The sequence below is a fragment of the Acomys minous genome, assembly GCF_964271855.1.
Source record: "Acomys minous genome assembly, chromosome: 14".
Lineage (NCBI taxonomy): Eukaryota > Metazoa > Chordata > Mammalia > Rodentia > Muridae > Acomys > Acomys minous.
The window spans coordinates 6,691,276-6,706,568 of NC_140496.1; the positions used below are offsets into that span (position 1 = coordinate 6,691,276).

The 15,293-nt window shown below is 50.3% G+C and overlaps 1 protein-coding gene across 10 annotated transcripts in view; it reads right to left on the bottom strand.

Moving 5' to 3' along the window:
- Positions 1 to 15,293, bottom strand: part of BANP (BTG3 associated nuclear protein) — an 81,934-nt gene that overhangs the window by 54,233 nt on the left and 12,408 nt on the right. For 9 of the 10 annotated variants that reach the window (XM_084756903.1, XM_084756911.1, XM_084756906.1 and 6 more), the window contains exons 2-3: positions 3,015 to 3,154; positions 912 to 1,003 (exon numbers count right to left, since the gene is read on the bottom strand). In XM_084756903.1, coding sequence (XP_084613029.1) covers positions 912 to 1,003; positions 3,015 to 3,084 — 162 coding nt within the window. In that variant the 5' untranslated portion in view covers positions 3,085 to 3,154. Of the gene's footprint in view, positions 1 to 911; positions 1,004 to 3,014; positions 3,155 to 4,916; positions 4,977 to 15,293 lie in introns of those variants that run through there. The other variant, XM_084756904.1, reaches the window with a different exon arrangement.

The following is a 15,293-nucleotide window of genomic DNA, read 5'->3' on the forward strand; positions in this document are numbered from 1 at the left end:
TTTGTTTGGTTTTGGGTTTTTTGAGAGTGTTTCTCTTGTAGTCCTGGCTGTCCTGGACTTTGTAGACCAGGCTGGCCTTGAACTCAGAGATCTACCTGCCTTTGCCTCCCAGTATTAAGGCTTTTGTATTTTTTGCTTTTGAGACAGCATCTTTCTATGTAGCCCTTGCTGGCCTTGCATTCACAGAGCTCTACCTGCCTCTGCCTCTCAAGAGCCAGGATTAAAGGCGTGCGCCACGACTTCTGGCCTAAGTAGGTTTTCAATTCCCCACTGTGGCCAGAACTGCTTCCTGCTGCCACAGTGAAGTGGGCGTCTAGCTCAAGCAGACGCCCTCCTTACATAGAAAGCACGAGAAGAGGGCTGGTGTCATCTGAGCTGCCCTTGTAAATGTCTCCAATGCTAAGATTTACCTCTACTTCTGCAGACAGTGGGTCCCAAAGAAGCAAATGTGAAAGCAACTCACTGACTGACTGAGGCGCCTCCAAGCCTAGGCAGCAAACCTCAGTGGCAGTATCTCTCAGCTTTCCCCCCACCTGAGGCAGGCCTGTACATGCACAAGAGGACTCTTCACTTGTCCTCCTCCCAGTCCAATGTGTGCTGGGAGAACATGGCCTGTGCTTTTATGCAGCATTTCAGTGGCATCTCCAAGCTGCAGCTCAGGCCCTCCTGCAATCTCATCTGGAACGAGGGTCTTTGCGGACATATTTAAATAAATGAGATCATCTGGGCCTGGGTGAGGGTGGGCCTCAGGCATGCACTACAGGGGCAAGGTGGACCACCTAAAGGTCACAGCACAGAAGAGGCTCCCCTAGAACTCCAGAAGGCATGGCCGCAGGAGGGCCGGTTCTGCTTCCCTGAAGCCAAGTTGATGGTAGAAATTTGATACAGTGCACATAGGGTCCTCATGGTACCTTTATAGAGGGATCTTGGCAATTGATTTCTAGTCTCTGGTGCTTCAAAGCAGGTTCATCGTCATCTGTCACGACATGATTCTCCAAAACAACTGAAAGCAACCAGAAACAGAAACAGAAACTGGAGTAAGCATGGTGGGTTCCTCAGGGCTCTTTACCCCTGCAGTAAGCACAGTGTAAGCACCTTAAGGCTGATGAGAAACGGCACAGCCCATTTCTTACTTTGTTAAAATTCTCAGCCAGGCAGAAACAGGGCCCTTTCTCATCACCTCCCCATGCCCCCCAAAAATCAGACCACCCAATCAGCACTCTCCAGAGCCCAGCAGGCGACTTCGCACCAAACCTTCACTTATGACCTCTTCCCAGGTTTACTTAGTGTGTCTGCTGGCTACCTCACTGCAAAATCAAAAGCACCCTCACCTGGCCTGAGGGTTGAGAGGCACGTGCGTACTGATCACCACAACCCTCTCTGCATGTCACATATGCCGCAAACTAACACAGCCCACATGCTGCGTTGTATGGAAGCTGCAGCCGCTCAAGAGCCGACACGAGCAGCTCCTGCTGACCATTAACTAAGGCCTGCTTTCAGATAAGAAAGGTAGCCAGCCTCTGCAGTGCCATCCTACTCCCCACCTCATCTAAAACTAAGTACAAAACAGGGTTAAAGTTGTGACCAGAGTCAAAGAGCAGCAACGCCACTGTGGCCTTACCTCTATTGGCCAGCCAGTCCTTTTCTCTACACAGAAGCAATCATTTCCATGAGATTTATTTTATTTGTGTGTGTGTGTCGATGTGAATGTGTGCCATATGTGTGGGGTGCCCTCACAAGCTGGAAGAGGGCGTCAGATCTCCCTGGAGCTGCAGTTACAGATGGGTGTGGGAACAGAGCTCAGGCCCTCTGGAAGAAGCGAGCCGCTGCTCTGCCTGGCACCGTCACCTTTGCAGATCTGCTTATCTATAATCACAGAATTCTGTCAGTATTTTTTACTGACCGTTATTCCATGGATGCTTTCATGTAACCAGTTCAGTTTTTCTCACATCTTCTTGCCTAAAATAGGTGAAACCAACTGTGTGTTGTGCATTTCCCCAGCCTCTGTGTGCTCACTCGCAATGGAAAGGACAGACTCTACCGTCTACAGATCTCTGTGAGCCTCACCTCCTCCCTTAGCAACACACAGCCACCCGTAAGGGCAATGGCCTTAACTCCTCTTTGCAGGAATGAATGGGTGTGTGTGGAAGTGTGGGTGTGCATGCATGAGAACATATTACATGTGTGCACAAGCAACAAGTCGGCTACTCTGAAAGCAAAGGCTTTCATAAACGATGTTCCCCAACAGTCCTGCAGCCAGACTCTCACTACTGTAGAGTCTCCTTAAATAGATGCTTAGCTAAGGCTTCAAAGTGGTTGTGCTTTCAACATCATAAAGAAACAGCTGGCCTTAGCAGAAGATGGGGGAGAGGGGTCTGTTTTCAAGCAGTCAGTATAGGAATGAGGTAATGGCTTCTCTGGAAAATCTATCAGTCTTACATGCACACAGCAGCTCTACTTCTGGGAACTCACCCTGCAAAAACATTCACTCAAATGCATGAGCAAGGATCTTTCCTACCAGATTCCACAAAGAAGAGAAGCAATGGGAAGCCTATCAGATGCATCTGGTAGGTCAATAAACCAGGGCAAGCCTGCAAAAAGTGCCATGGTCTCTGAAGAAGTGTTTACCAGTTCTCCAGAGTAAGTCTTCACAGCCCACTGCAGCATCAAGCTGCACACAGAGGAAGGTGTGGTGAAGTAAGAAGAGCCACAGGACCCACACATGGCAGGGGCATCAGGTGTCATGGAACAGGTGACAAGTACACAAGCTGCTGGGAATGGACCTGGGCTCAGACTGGAGGAGTGAGGGGGGGGGGCTGTGGGGGGCTCTGGGGGGGAGGGGGCATGCACGCGCCTGTGTGTACAGCCCTGCTTACATCCTATGGTTTGAACTTTCACACAGAGCTGGCAACACCGTTGTGTCTACTTTACTGAGGGAACAAAGTCCAGCGGAGTGGCTTCTGACACTGGAAAGACAGGGAGAGTGAGGTTCACCTACTGCCTCACAGCTGTACCTGGGTGGTCAGGACTCAGGTCTTCCACTGCAATCTGAACCACATCCGCCAGGTCCTGCTCTGACATCATCCAGAGCGCGAGAAAGGGGCACACTGAGCAGCAAGAGTCCAGAGGTCACGTGGTACAGGGTTTCTGTCACCTGCAGAACAAATGCCAAGAGCCAAGGGAAGATTAAGGGTCAAAGTGTGGAACAGATCACTAGCCCTGTGCAGTGACGAGTTCTTAGAGGTCTGCAGGCCTTCACTAAGGGATCTACTTGTTTCTAAACACTCAGAAATGCTCAGAAACATGGCTATTTAGTTTTTCCTAAATGCTGTGGGATGCCCCAGTTGAAAGCCTCACTTGCCACTCCTCATACCACCTCCAAACACATCTTCCTGAAAGCCTCACTTGCCACTCCTCATACTGCCTCCAAACACATCTTCCTGAGCAGGTCTGGAAGCCTCAGGTCAAGCCTAGCATCCCCACAGAAGCACCCTGTCCAGCACTACCTGCTCCCCTTGGCACCTAGGCCTCCTCAGTGACTATCACGTCCCAGAGAACCAGTCATAGATGTACGGCCCTCTAGACACCCTGCCCCCATGAACTTCCCCCTAATAGATCCATCCGTGACTTTTTTTCAGCTCCTGTGACATTTTGACTAAGCCACCAGAGACCTTAGGCTCCAATATGAAAGTGAGGCCAGGCCCATCAATACAGATCTAAATAAACAGTTACAAATTAAGTTACAGAAAGACCAAGTTAGAAGAAACTCAAGAGCAAGCAAACACAACAAGTAGAGTCCTAACAAAACAACAGGAACACAAGAAAGTAAAAAAGACTAAAAAAAGTGTTCAAAACTGCAATACAGAAGACAGGTGAAGGAGACCCACAAACCCCCACTGGGAGGCAGCAGGAGCAAACCAGGGCCAGGGGACCTCAGAGCCACCACCCAAGAGATCCCTGAGGCTGGAGCACAGCTCAGCAATAACCAGCACAAGGCCCTGGGTTCCCCGGCCAGGACGGAAAGAAGGGGAGAGGACTCCTAGAAGTGGAAGTGGGCAGGGCGTTGCTGAAACCAGTTATTAAAAGAGCACACCAGATAGACACCTAGAGGGAAAATAATGTTCCTTTAAACAGCCGAGTAAAAGACTAGACGGCTTATAACACAGAGAATTCAATCAAACCAGGCAAAAAGAAAACACATGAAAATATCTGAGATACTATGAGGGATTGGAGAGATGGCAGAGCAGTTAAAAGCATCACTTTTCCTGGTCCATCCCCAGCACCCAAGTGGCAACTCACAACCATCTTTAGCTTCAATTCCAGGAGATCTGACACTCACTTCTGGCCTCTCGTGGCACAGCATGCACATGATGGATAGGCATACATGCAGACCAAGCACTCATACACACAACAAAATAAAATGATACTATGAGAAAGAAATATGAGCCAATAATTTTCTATCTAAAGTCAGTATCAAATCTAAAGGCAGCAGATATTGATCTGTGGGTATGTTGACATACTCTGCCTCATCCACTGAGAGGGCAGAGGCAGCAGTGGGCCCTGCCACAGTCCATGTCCCTGAAGCCTGGCTGTGGTGCTAAAGGGCCAGAGCTCATCAGGAGGAAGCCAGACTCCTTGAAGAAAGGGTAATTGCATATTCCAAGCAAGAAACATACAAAGTGAATCCACATTTGTTCAGACCACATGTAAAGACACTGAGAATCACTAGGCTCCCATATGAAGGAGGTGGCCATGACACCTCAAGGACACCACGAACACTGCTAGTCTCACAACTACAGGACACACGGACACACTTGAAGGAGCTACTCCGCAAACATGAAAAAGCTGACAGGACTCAGCGTCACAGCTGCAGCAGGGGAGGGAACACTTGAAACTCATGAGCATTTTTTCCTTACCAGTTCTTTGGGGAAAGAAGGTGGCAGGGTCTCACCTCGCAAGAAATGAAATAGATCCCCCTGGGAAAAAAAAGTGTTGTATACTGCACCACTGATAACATATCTAATTAACACAGTAACAGGAGGGGTTGTGGGAGGGCTATAGAAATTAAAGTAAACTTTAAAAACTGACAAAACTAAGGAAAGGGCAAAGCTAAACAACAGTTCAAAATGCAAGTCTGGGTCATGCAATAGAAAGATAATGAGTGACACCTAAAGAACAGACGATCTGGGCTGGAGAGATGGCTCAGAGGTTAGGCACATGGGCTGCACTTCTGGAGGTCCCGAGTTCAATTCCCAGCAACCACATGGTGGCCCACAACTATCTGTAACTCTAAGATCTGATACCCACTGACATACATGCAGGCAAAACACTAATGCACATAAAATTTTTTTACAAAATTTAGGAGAGAAATCAGTCACAAGAAAAGGCCAAAACATGGAGAGGTGCTCCACCTGCTGGAGAGCTGACAGCACACATACCTGACAAGGCATTGAGCCCTAGTAAGTGGCTTGCAGGGGCCTTGCGGTGACATGGGGAGACCTCCTTGGACATAGGAAACTTCAAGCACATACACATATTGTGCAAAGATCCACTAAAAAAAAGGACAGTAGCGGGCGCAGTAGAGCATGTCTGTAATTCCAGCACTTGGGAGGCAGAGGCAGGAGGATCACTATGAGTTTGAGGCCAGCCTGGTCTACAAAGTGAGTCTAGCACAGCCAAGGCTAACATAGAGAGACCCTGTCTCAAAAAAAAAAAAGAAAGAAAGAAAGAAAGAAAAGAAAGAAGCCAGGCAGTGGTGGCGCACACCTTTAATCCCATCACTTGGAAAGCAGAGGCAGGTGGATCTCTGTGAGTTCGCGGCCAGGCTGCTCTACGGAGTGAGTTCCAGGACAGCTAGAGCTGTTACACAGAGAAACCCTGTCTTGAAAAACCAAAAAAAGAACAGTGCTGGAGTCCGAGGCAGTGCTTTTAGCAGCAGCAGAAGAGCTGAGGGTGGGATGCCTGCACTGTGCAAGGAGCACCTCTAAGTGTTGCTCTCTGGGAGCAGAGGCAGCCGGGAAGGGGAGGAAGGAAGAAGGTCTGGATATGCACCACATACGCACGGTCTGCACAGTCAATGGCCTGGGACCCATGGGAGGAAAGGAGAACATTCTGTTTTTCCACTTCTAAAAAGTGATCAGGGTGGGGGGTGGGGGGGTCAGGCGTGGTGGCACACACCTTTAATCCCAGCACTCAGGAGGCAGAGGCAGGCGGATCGCTGTGAGTTCAAGGCCAGCCTGGTCTACAAAGTGAGTCCAGGACAACCAAGGCTAACACAGAGAGACCCTGTCTTGGGAAAGAAAAAAAAGAAAGAAAGAAAAAAGAAAAGAAAAGAAAAAAAAAGTGATCAGGCACACACATTGACAGTGTCAAGTGACACCAGGACATACATGGCCGTTCCAACTCTGATCAGCACTGTTGTCTTAACCCTCGGCCCCAGGGCTGCCCTGGAGCCTGGGATCAGGTGCAGTGTCCCTAGGTCCCCTAGGCCTCTAGCCCCCCTCCCCCTTTTTTAAAAGATTTATTTATTTATTATGTATACAGTGCTCTGTCTGCATATACATATGCATGACAGAAGAGGGCATCAGATTACATTAAGATGGTTGTGAGCCACCATGTGGTTGCTGGGAATTGAACTCAGGACCTTTGGAAGAGCAGTCAGTGTTGCTAACCTCTGAGCCATCTCTCCAACCCCTGCCCATACTTTATCAAGCCCTCTGAGGAGGAACTTGAGGGACAGAGCAGCCACAGTGGAAAGATAACATACCCCATGCCATAAACACAATCTTCCAAACAAAGAGGCAAAGACTACTAGGGTAAGCGTCAGCTCTGGGCAGAGGCAGCGGGCTTCCCCTTCCTAAAGGCCCCTAGCCAAAGCCAGCACTAGACTGAAAGCAGTCCAGGCCTAACAACTCTAAAGAACTGGAAACACACTGCAGACCCTCTTCCAGAAAAATGCACACAGAAGCAAGTCCTTGTAGCGTTCAAGGTTGCAAAGATACCAGAATCACCAACTTGCCTGCCTCAGGGCCTCACGGCAGATGCCGCCAGACAGACTCGCCTTCCCAGCTTCACCTGCAGCCAGTGCAACTAACTACAAGGCCTGTCCGACCCATGGCCCACAGGCCACAGCCACCCCAGGAGAGCAATGAACGCTGTCCAACAGAAAACCATTAACTAGGCTGGGCAGTGGTGGCGCACTCCTTTAATCCCAGCACTTGGGAGGCAGAGGCAGGTGGATTGTTGTGAGTTCAAGGCCAGCCTGGTCTACAGAGGGAGTTCCAGGACAGCCAAGGCTACACAGAGAAACCCTGGGTGGGGGGGGGGGGGAGTGGAGAAAGAGAAAGAAAGCCATTAACTTACTTAAAACAGCAAGGTTTGCTTTGGGGAGGTTTACTTGATTGCATGGCCTTTGTGTGTAAACTTCATAGATGAAAATGTCTGTCACGGGGGCTGGAGAGATGGCTCAGCGGTTAAGAGCACTGACTGCTCTTCCAGAGGTCATGAGTTCAATTCCCAGCAACCACATGCTGGCTCACAACCATTCACAATGAGATCTGGTGCCCTCTTCTGGCATGCAGTACATGTAGGCATAATACTGTATATACATTAAATAAATAAAAAAATTTAAAAAAAAAAGAAAAAAAAAAGAAAACGTCTATCACAATGTCAAAAGGTTGGACACTCCTACAAACCTACCAAAAGGACACAGGTGCAGAAGCCTCTGGGAACCCTCCTCCAGAGATAACCTGCCTGCAACCTGGGCCTTCCCCAGGCCCAAACAGGAAACCCATGAAGAGCAAAGATCTGGACGGGAAGAGGCAGCTCCTCACATATGTGGGACCACTCCTGTCCCTAGGCCATCTGCCATGAAAAGCTTTGTCTACCATGAGGACCTGGTCTAAACCCACTTCCCCTGGCCCTGTAGCATATTCACACACGGCCCTAACCCACAGACTCCATAGGCAATGGCTGCCTCTCCTAAGGGGCCTGTGGAAGTGGCTGAATGCCAGTATCTTCCTGTTTTCTAAAAGTGGCTTAAGAAAACACTCTGAGCCAGGCATTGTGATGCACGCCTTTAATCCCTGCACTTGGAGGTAGAGGCAGGTTGATTGCTGTGAGTTCAAGGCCAGCTTGGTCTACAAAGTGACTCCAGGACAGCCAAGGCTGCACAAAGAACCCCTGTCTCAAAAAACGAAGAAGAAAATACTCTGCAGCCAGGCGTGGTGGCGCACACCTTTAATCCCAGCACTTGGGAGGCAGAGACAAGCGGATTGCTGTGAGTTCGAGGCCAGACGATCTACAAAGAGACAGCCAAGATAACACAGAGAAAGCCTGTCCAAAAAAACAAAAAAGAAAGAAAACACTCTGCACTGGCCATAAATCCCTGAACCCTGACCTCCTCCAAGCAAGGACACTGCTGCCCTCCTAGTTGTTTATCCAAATGCTTCTGTTGCCAGGATAAAAACCTTTAAAATTCTGCTAACAGTGAAGGTTTCAATAGGAAAAACTAGGGCAAGCAGCCCAAGAAAACTGGGAACAGAGAGCTAAGCAGGCAGTTGCCGCTTGGCAACTTAGCTTTCCCGTTTCTCAGAAGGCCTGGGGAGAATCCAGTCCTAATGTAATAAAGCAGCTGGGCTAAGACAGAGCTCATAAAGCCTCTGCGGCGATCACCATCTAGAGTCCTGAGCTCCCAGGTGCACGTGGGCCAAGGGCAGGCCACCAAAGTCACCACCCAGGCACTCAGCAGGGGTACAGCAAATGAGGGTGCCCCACCATATGTTAACATGGAAAATGGTTTAATCGTGCCACTCCAATACACCATAGACAGGAACACCAATGGAAAGTTCCAGGTCAGTGTGTAGGGTAGCAGCTCCCTCCACACAACAGCATGGGTATGCCTTCCTACATCTGTGAGAGGGTGCACAGCAATACTCAGGGCTTTGGGGTAGAACATTTCAAACCTAAGGTGACTCCCCCGGGGGAGGCAGAGATTCGCTTGGGCTCTGCACTGAGTTGTTTACTTTCCAGGTGACTTAGTTATTCTTTTGTTTTGGTTTTTTTGTTGTTGTTGTTTTGTTTTGTTGTGACAAGGTTTCTCTGTGTAACGGCCCTGGCTGTCCTGGAACTCACTGTAGACCAAGCTGGCCTCGAACTCACAGAGATCCACTTGCCTCTGCCTCCCAAGTGCTGGAATTAAAGTCAGCTACTTATTTGTTCTTTACTGGTTGCCAGCTTTCTAGGTCAGAGTACTTCAGGGCACAGAGTTAACACAGGCACCAAATCACAACAGCACCTGAGGCATTTCTCCCCAGTGCTGGGTCTTGAACCCAGAGACTCAAGCCGCTGACCTAATAATCTATCGAGGCCTTATTTAATCCATCTCACACAGGCTCCCGCCCCACCCCCAACTCTTCAGCCCATCTCCCTGCACCTTGACTGAACTCCTGGACTAGCAAGTCACACTTCCCCCGCCCTGCTCCCTCCACACGTGTCCTTGCGTCCTTGCCCCACTCCCAGGGCTCCCTCCAGGGTGCCAGATGCTCTAGGGGACTAAGTCCTTCCTTGCACAGGCTCTGAGCTCCTCTCCTCTGTGTTCCACAGTCCTTCCTAGCAGGCTGCCCCAGCTCCGGGGCTTCTGGCTTCTCTCCCACAAGGCTCACCATATACCACACCCCACCATCCCTAGGCTTCCTGCACAACTCTTCCCCTCAGCCACTTTCCTCCCATCTCTGCCTGCTCCCTACCAACTCCCTGTCCAGGATGCCAGGGCAAGGCCCTCTGCTCAGTGAGTACTGGAGGCCTGGTGCTCAGCTTCAAGTCGCTCATGCATCTAGCACACACTGCAGCCCTCACTCTCCCAACACAGGCCTCCAGACCTCTCTCCTTAGACAGTAACTCCAGGTACCAATCACAGCCCTCCCCACCGTCTCAACTGCTGGCAGTGGCCCATGTTGCCTAGCCTCTTGAGCCAAAGCCTCACGCAGGGGTAGTCCTTTCCCTCCTACAGACCCTGGCTCAAGCTTTGCCTGCACTCTGGCATCACCTAACACCTAGATTCATCTGCAGTTCCCCAGGGTTCTCCACCGTCTTCCTGCTCCAGGGCTCTCAATGGCAGTTCTAGGGCCACATCAGAAACAGACAATAAATCCTCAGCTCGTGCTGCAATGGCTTAAGGACAGCTTCTGTGTCCTCAGCAGATGGCCACACACCAACAGCATCCATCTTGGGCTCTCTTCCTGGCTCACTCACTGGGCCTGTCCAACCACCCCACCTCCACCCCCAGCTATTAAGAAACAGCCCAATCTAGGTCCTCCAGCTAGACACCCGGTGGCCCCTGGCCCCTTTCCCACATGTCCTCTCCAGGTTCTTCAGTGACACTAAGTCATAACTAAAGGGTACCAGCACCTACCTCCCTACTCCCACCTGCCTCACAGAAAGGCAGTTTCCCCTGGCTTACTGTATTTCTTAACTATCTGCTTTTCAAAGCATCTGCCTCCCATACGCTATGAGAGCCAAAGCCCTGTGGAGCATTTGAGCAGCCTGCACAGAGTCTGACCCATGCTAGCATCCAGCAAATGCACCTGAGATGGGCCCAATGAGAGGCACCGTGCTTATGCCAGACACAGCTGCTAGTTCAGCAGCACTGCCTGCCACTGAGAACCCACTGGCGACGGCAGACCCCACTTACACCGAGCCGGCCAGTGCAGACAGGACACTGTGTGAAAATTTCACACTGGGCCTCATTGATACATACAATTATGCTAGCACCACAGAAATTAACATTATAGTTCAATAAAAATCAAAGCCAGGCATGGTGGCACACACCTGTAATCCACCACTTGGGAGGCAGAGGCAATCTCTATGAACTCAAGGCCACCCTGGTCTACATGGCAAGTTCCGAGCAAGCCAGAGCTATTTTATGAGATACACACACACACACACACACACACACACACACACACACACACCAAATTTAAAACTATAAAATAAGGTCTTCAAAGCCCTTGTGCCTATGATCTGGTCTCCACAGATCATATGTAGCTAACTGCATAAATTCAACTGATTAATTAATGTGAGTGACAAACTGGCTACCAATACTGACCAACCAGCTGCCCGCCATGGGCTTGCAATGTAGCATGGTAACTAACTACTTAACTACAAATATATTTTTAAATCTTCAAATATTACAGCATCCATGAGAGAAAACTAAAAGTATTAATACAAGAGGGCAGCAGATCTCACTGTAGATGGCCGTGAGCCACCATGTGGGTGCTGGGAATTGAACTCAGGACTTCTGGAAGAGCAGGCGGCGCTCTTAACCACTGAGCCATCTCTCCAGCCCTAATACAAGATTTTTAAAAGCTATTTTGGGGATGCTGAGATAGAAAAACAAGTTCAAGCCCTACTGGGCTACAGAGTAAATTCAGTTAAGCCTAGTCAGGGCAATTTAATAAAACCCTGTCTTACCAGGTGGTGGTACTACACACCTTTAATCCCAGCTCTCAGGAGGCAGAGGCAGGCAGATCTCTGAGTTCCAGGCCAGCGCAGTCTACAGCATGAGTTCCAGAATAGCCAGAGCTACACAGAGTAACCCTGTCTCAAAAAACAAAAACAAAACAAAAAAACAAAAACAAAAACAAAAAATAAATTAAATTTTAAAACAAAGCAAGCTAGGCATTGTGGTGCGCCCTTTTTATCCCAGCACTCAGGAGGCAGAGGCAGGCAGATCTCTGTGAGTTCAAGGCCAGCCTGGTCTACAAAGAGAGTCCAGGACAGCCAGGACCTGTTTCACAGGGAAACCCTGTCTCAAAAACAAAACAAACAAAAACCTGTCTCAAATTAAAAGGTAAACAGAGGTCTGAGGTGTAGTTCAGTGGTGGCACATGGTTTGGTCACCAACACAGGATGGGGGGGGGGGAACGGGACAACAACAAACAACACTATTTAGAGCATAAAGTTTCATTTTAGGGGTGAAGGTTGAAAAAGAAAACACTACAGAGTATCAGCTCTCATGATACGGAAAACAAAAATCAATGGTGGCAGCAAGAGAAAATGACTGAACAAAGGCTCACTGTGTCCCAGCATGAACCACATCACACAGGATGTTCAGACAAATGGCTTCTTTCCCAGCAGCCTCGAGGACAGGCATCCCGGAGCTGTTTCTTACATCAAGCCTCTCCAGGAGCCTCCATGCTACATCTGGTTTGGTGGGGTTATTTCCACAGGAAGCAAGACAAGGCAGCCAGACACACAGCCCTGGGCTGGAATGACACGCCAGTCACCAGATGCCTGTCCAGCAGTCTAACAAGCCCACTGCACATGCCACCAGTGAAAGCCTAGCGTGTTCCTGACATGTCTGGAAGGGGCTACGGAAAGCATCTACGGCTTGTCTAGCCTCACTTTATAGAAGATAAAAATATGCTTCACCGTTGGCAAAAGCCAAAAAGCCAGGAGCAACCTTTAGTGAGTACAAGCGAGGAGCAGATGTAGGCAGGACACACAGGGTGTGGAAAAGGTGCTCTCAGAACCAGCACAGGAATGAAAAGAAAGGACGCAGGCCCAAGCCCCAGGGTCCCCAGAATGGACGCAGGCCCAAGCCCCAGGGTCCCCAGAATGGATGCAGGCCCAAGCCCCAGGGTCCCCAGAATGGATGCAGGCCCAAGCCCCAGGGTCCCCAGAATGGATGCAGGCCCAAGCCCCAGGGTCCCCAGAATGGACGCAGGCCCAAAGCCCCAGGGTCCCCAGAATGGATGCAGGCCCAAGCCCCAGGGTCTCCAGAATGGACGCAGGCCCAAGCCCCAGGGTCCCCAGAATGGACGCAGGCCCAAGCCCCAGGGTCCCCAGAATGGACGCAGGCCCAAGCCCCAGGGTCCCCAGAATGGATGCAGGCCCAAGCCCCAGGGTCCCCAGAATGGATGCAGGCCCAAGCCCCAGGGTCCCCAGAATGGATGCAGGCCCAAAGCCCCAGGGTCCCCAGAATGGATGCAGGCCCAAAGCCCCAGGGTCCCCAGAATGGATGCAGGCCCAAGCCCCAGGGTCCCCAGAATGGATGCAGGCCCAAAGCCCCAGGGTCCCCAGAATGGATGCAGGCCCAAGCCCCAGGGTCCCCAGAATGGATGCAGGCCCAAGCCCCAGGGTCTCCAGAATGGATGCAGGCCCAAGCCCCAGGGTCTCCAGAATGGACGCAGGCCCAAGCCCCAGGGTCCCCAGAATGGACGCAGGCCCAAGCCCCAGGGTCTCCAGAATGGATGCAGGCCCAAGCCCCAGGGTCCCCAGAATGGATGCAGGCCCAAGCCCCAGGGTCCCCAGAATGGACGCAGGCCCAAGCCCCAGGGTCCCCAGAATGGACGCAGGCCCAAGCCCCAGGGTCTCCAGAATGGATGCAGGCCCAAGCCCCAGGGTCTCCAGAATGGATGCAGGCCCAAGCCCCAGGGTCCCCAGAATGGATGCAGGCCCAAAGCCCCAGGGTCCCCAGAATGGATGCAGGCCCAAGCCCCAGGGTCTCCAGAATGGATGCAGGCCCAAGCCCCAGGGTCCCCAGAATGGATGCAGGCCCAAGCCCCAGGGTCCCCAATATATTACTTTGCTCTAGAGACTTCAGGAAGAGTACCATAAAAATCAGGTCACAGTGGGCCGGGCGTGGTGGCGCACGCCTTTAATGCCAGCACTCAGGAGGCAGGAGCAGGCGGATCATTGTGAGTTCGAGGCCAGCCCAGTCCACAAAGCAAGTCCAAGATAGCCAAGGCTACACAGAGAGATCCTGTCTTGAAAAACAAATAAACATCCGTCACAGATAGACACAGTAGTACACACTTCATTGCAGCACTTGAGATGCAGAGACAGGTGGATCTCTGTGAGTTCAAGGTCAGACTGGCCAACATACTTGGCAAATTCCAGGTTGCCTAGGTTACAGAGTAACTGCCTCAAAAATAAATTAATTAAATTAAATATAAATAAAAACCAGGACAGCAAGTGTTACTTCCTGTTAACTTGAAGAAATAACAAATTGGCACACAGGCAGCCAAGTCTCCAGGAACATGGAAACTGTTGGAGTATCAAGGATTACCCCAGTCTTTTCAAGGCACGGGAGCATTAACAAATAAAATCTAAAAGCCAGGAAGTCAGCAACAGGATCCATGTTTTTATTAACTAAGGCACGTAGGAAGGTTCAGCTTGCTTCTTCCCCCAAAACATATCTGGGATGGAGTCCAAAAAAGAAGCGATGGGGGCTGAGGAGAGGGCTCAGTGGGGAGAGTGCTTATTGTGCACGGAGTTGGGATCCTCACCACCCACACAAGGGCCCCAGGGCTGGTGAGGCAGAGGCAGATCCAGTCTGCCTGACAGTCTAACCAAAGGTTCAGTGAGAAGGTTCAGTGAGAAACACTGGCTCAAAAAACAAGGCAGAATGACAGAAGCTAACCAGTATTTATCTTTGCCATTTATGTGTATGTGCGTGTATACGCACACTCACAGTCTCATACACACACACATTGAATGAATGAAATGAGTTAGAAGATGGCAATCAGACTGTAAGTGATGGTCAAAGGTGAGGAAAACAGAGAACATGCTGGGCAGTGGTGGCCTAAGCCTGTAATCCCAGCATTTAGGAGGCAGAGACAGGCAGATCTCTGTGCGTTCCAGGCCAGCCCAATCTACAGAGCAAATTCCAGGACAGCCAGACCTATACAAAGAAACCCTGTCTTGAAACACACACACACACACACACACACACACACACTTCTTCCAGGAGTCCTGCCCTACCCTTGGGAAAATACAGGCAACACTGTTTTCTTTTTCTTTCTTTTAAAGGCGTGGCCATCACAGCCTGAGCAACACTGTTTTTCTTTGAGATAAAAACCTCTAAAAATGTTTCAAGTTAAAACTAGGAAAGAGTGGGGGCTGGAGAGATCGCTCAGTGCTTAAAAGCACTGACAACTCTTCCAGAAGATGTGGGTTCAATTCCCAGCACCCACATAACAGCTCACAACTGTCTAACTCCTGTTCCAGGGGATCCAATCCCTTCACACCACCAATATGCATGAAATAAAAATTTAGAATACATTTTTAAAAAATAGGAAAGAGGCCGGGCGTGGTGGCGCACGCCTTTAATCCCAGCACTCGGGAGGCAGAGGCAGGCGGATCGCTGTGAGTTCGAGACCAGCCTGGTCTACAAAGTGAGTCCAGAACAGCCAAGGCTACACAGAGAGACTCTGTCTCGAAAAACCAAAAAAAAAAAAAAAAAAAGGAAAGAGAGCCAGGTGTTGTGGTGCATGCCTTTAATCGCAGAGCTC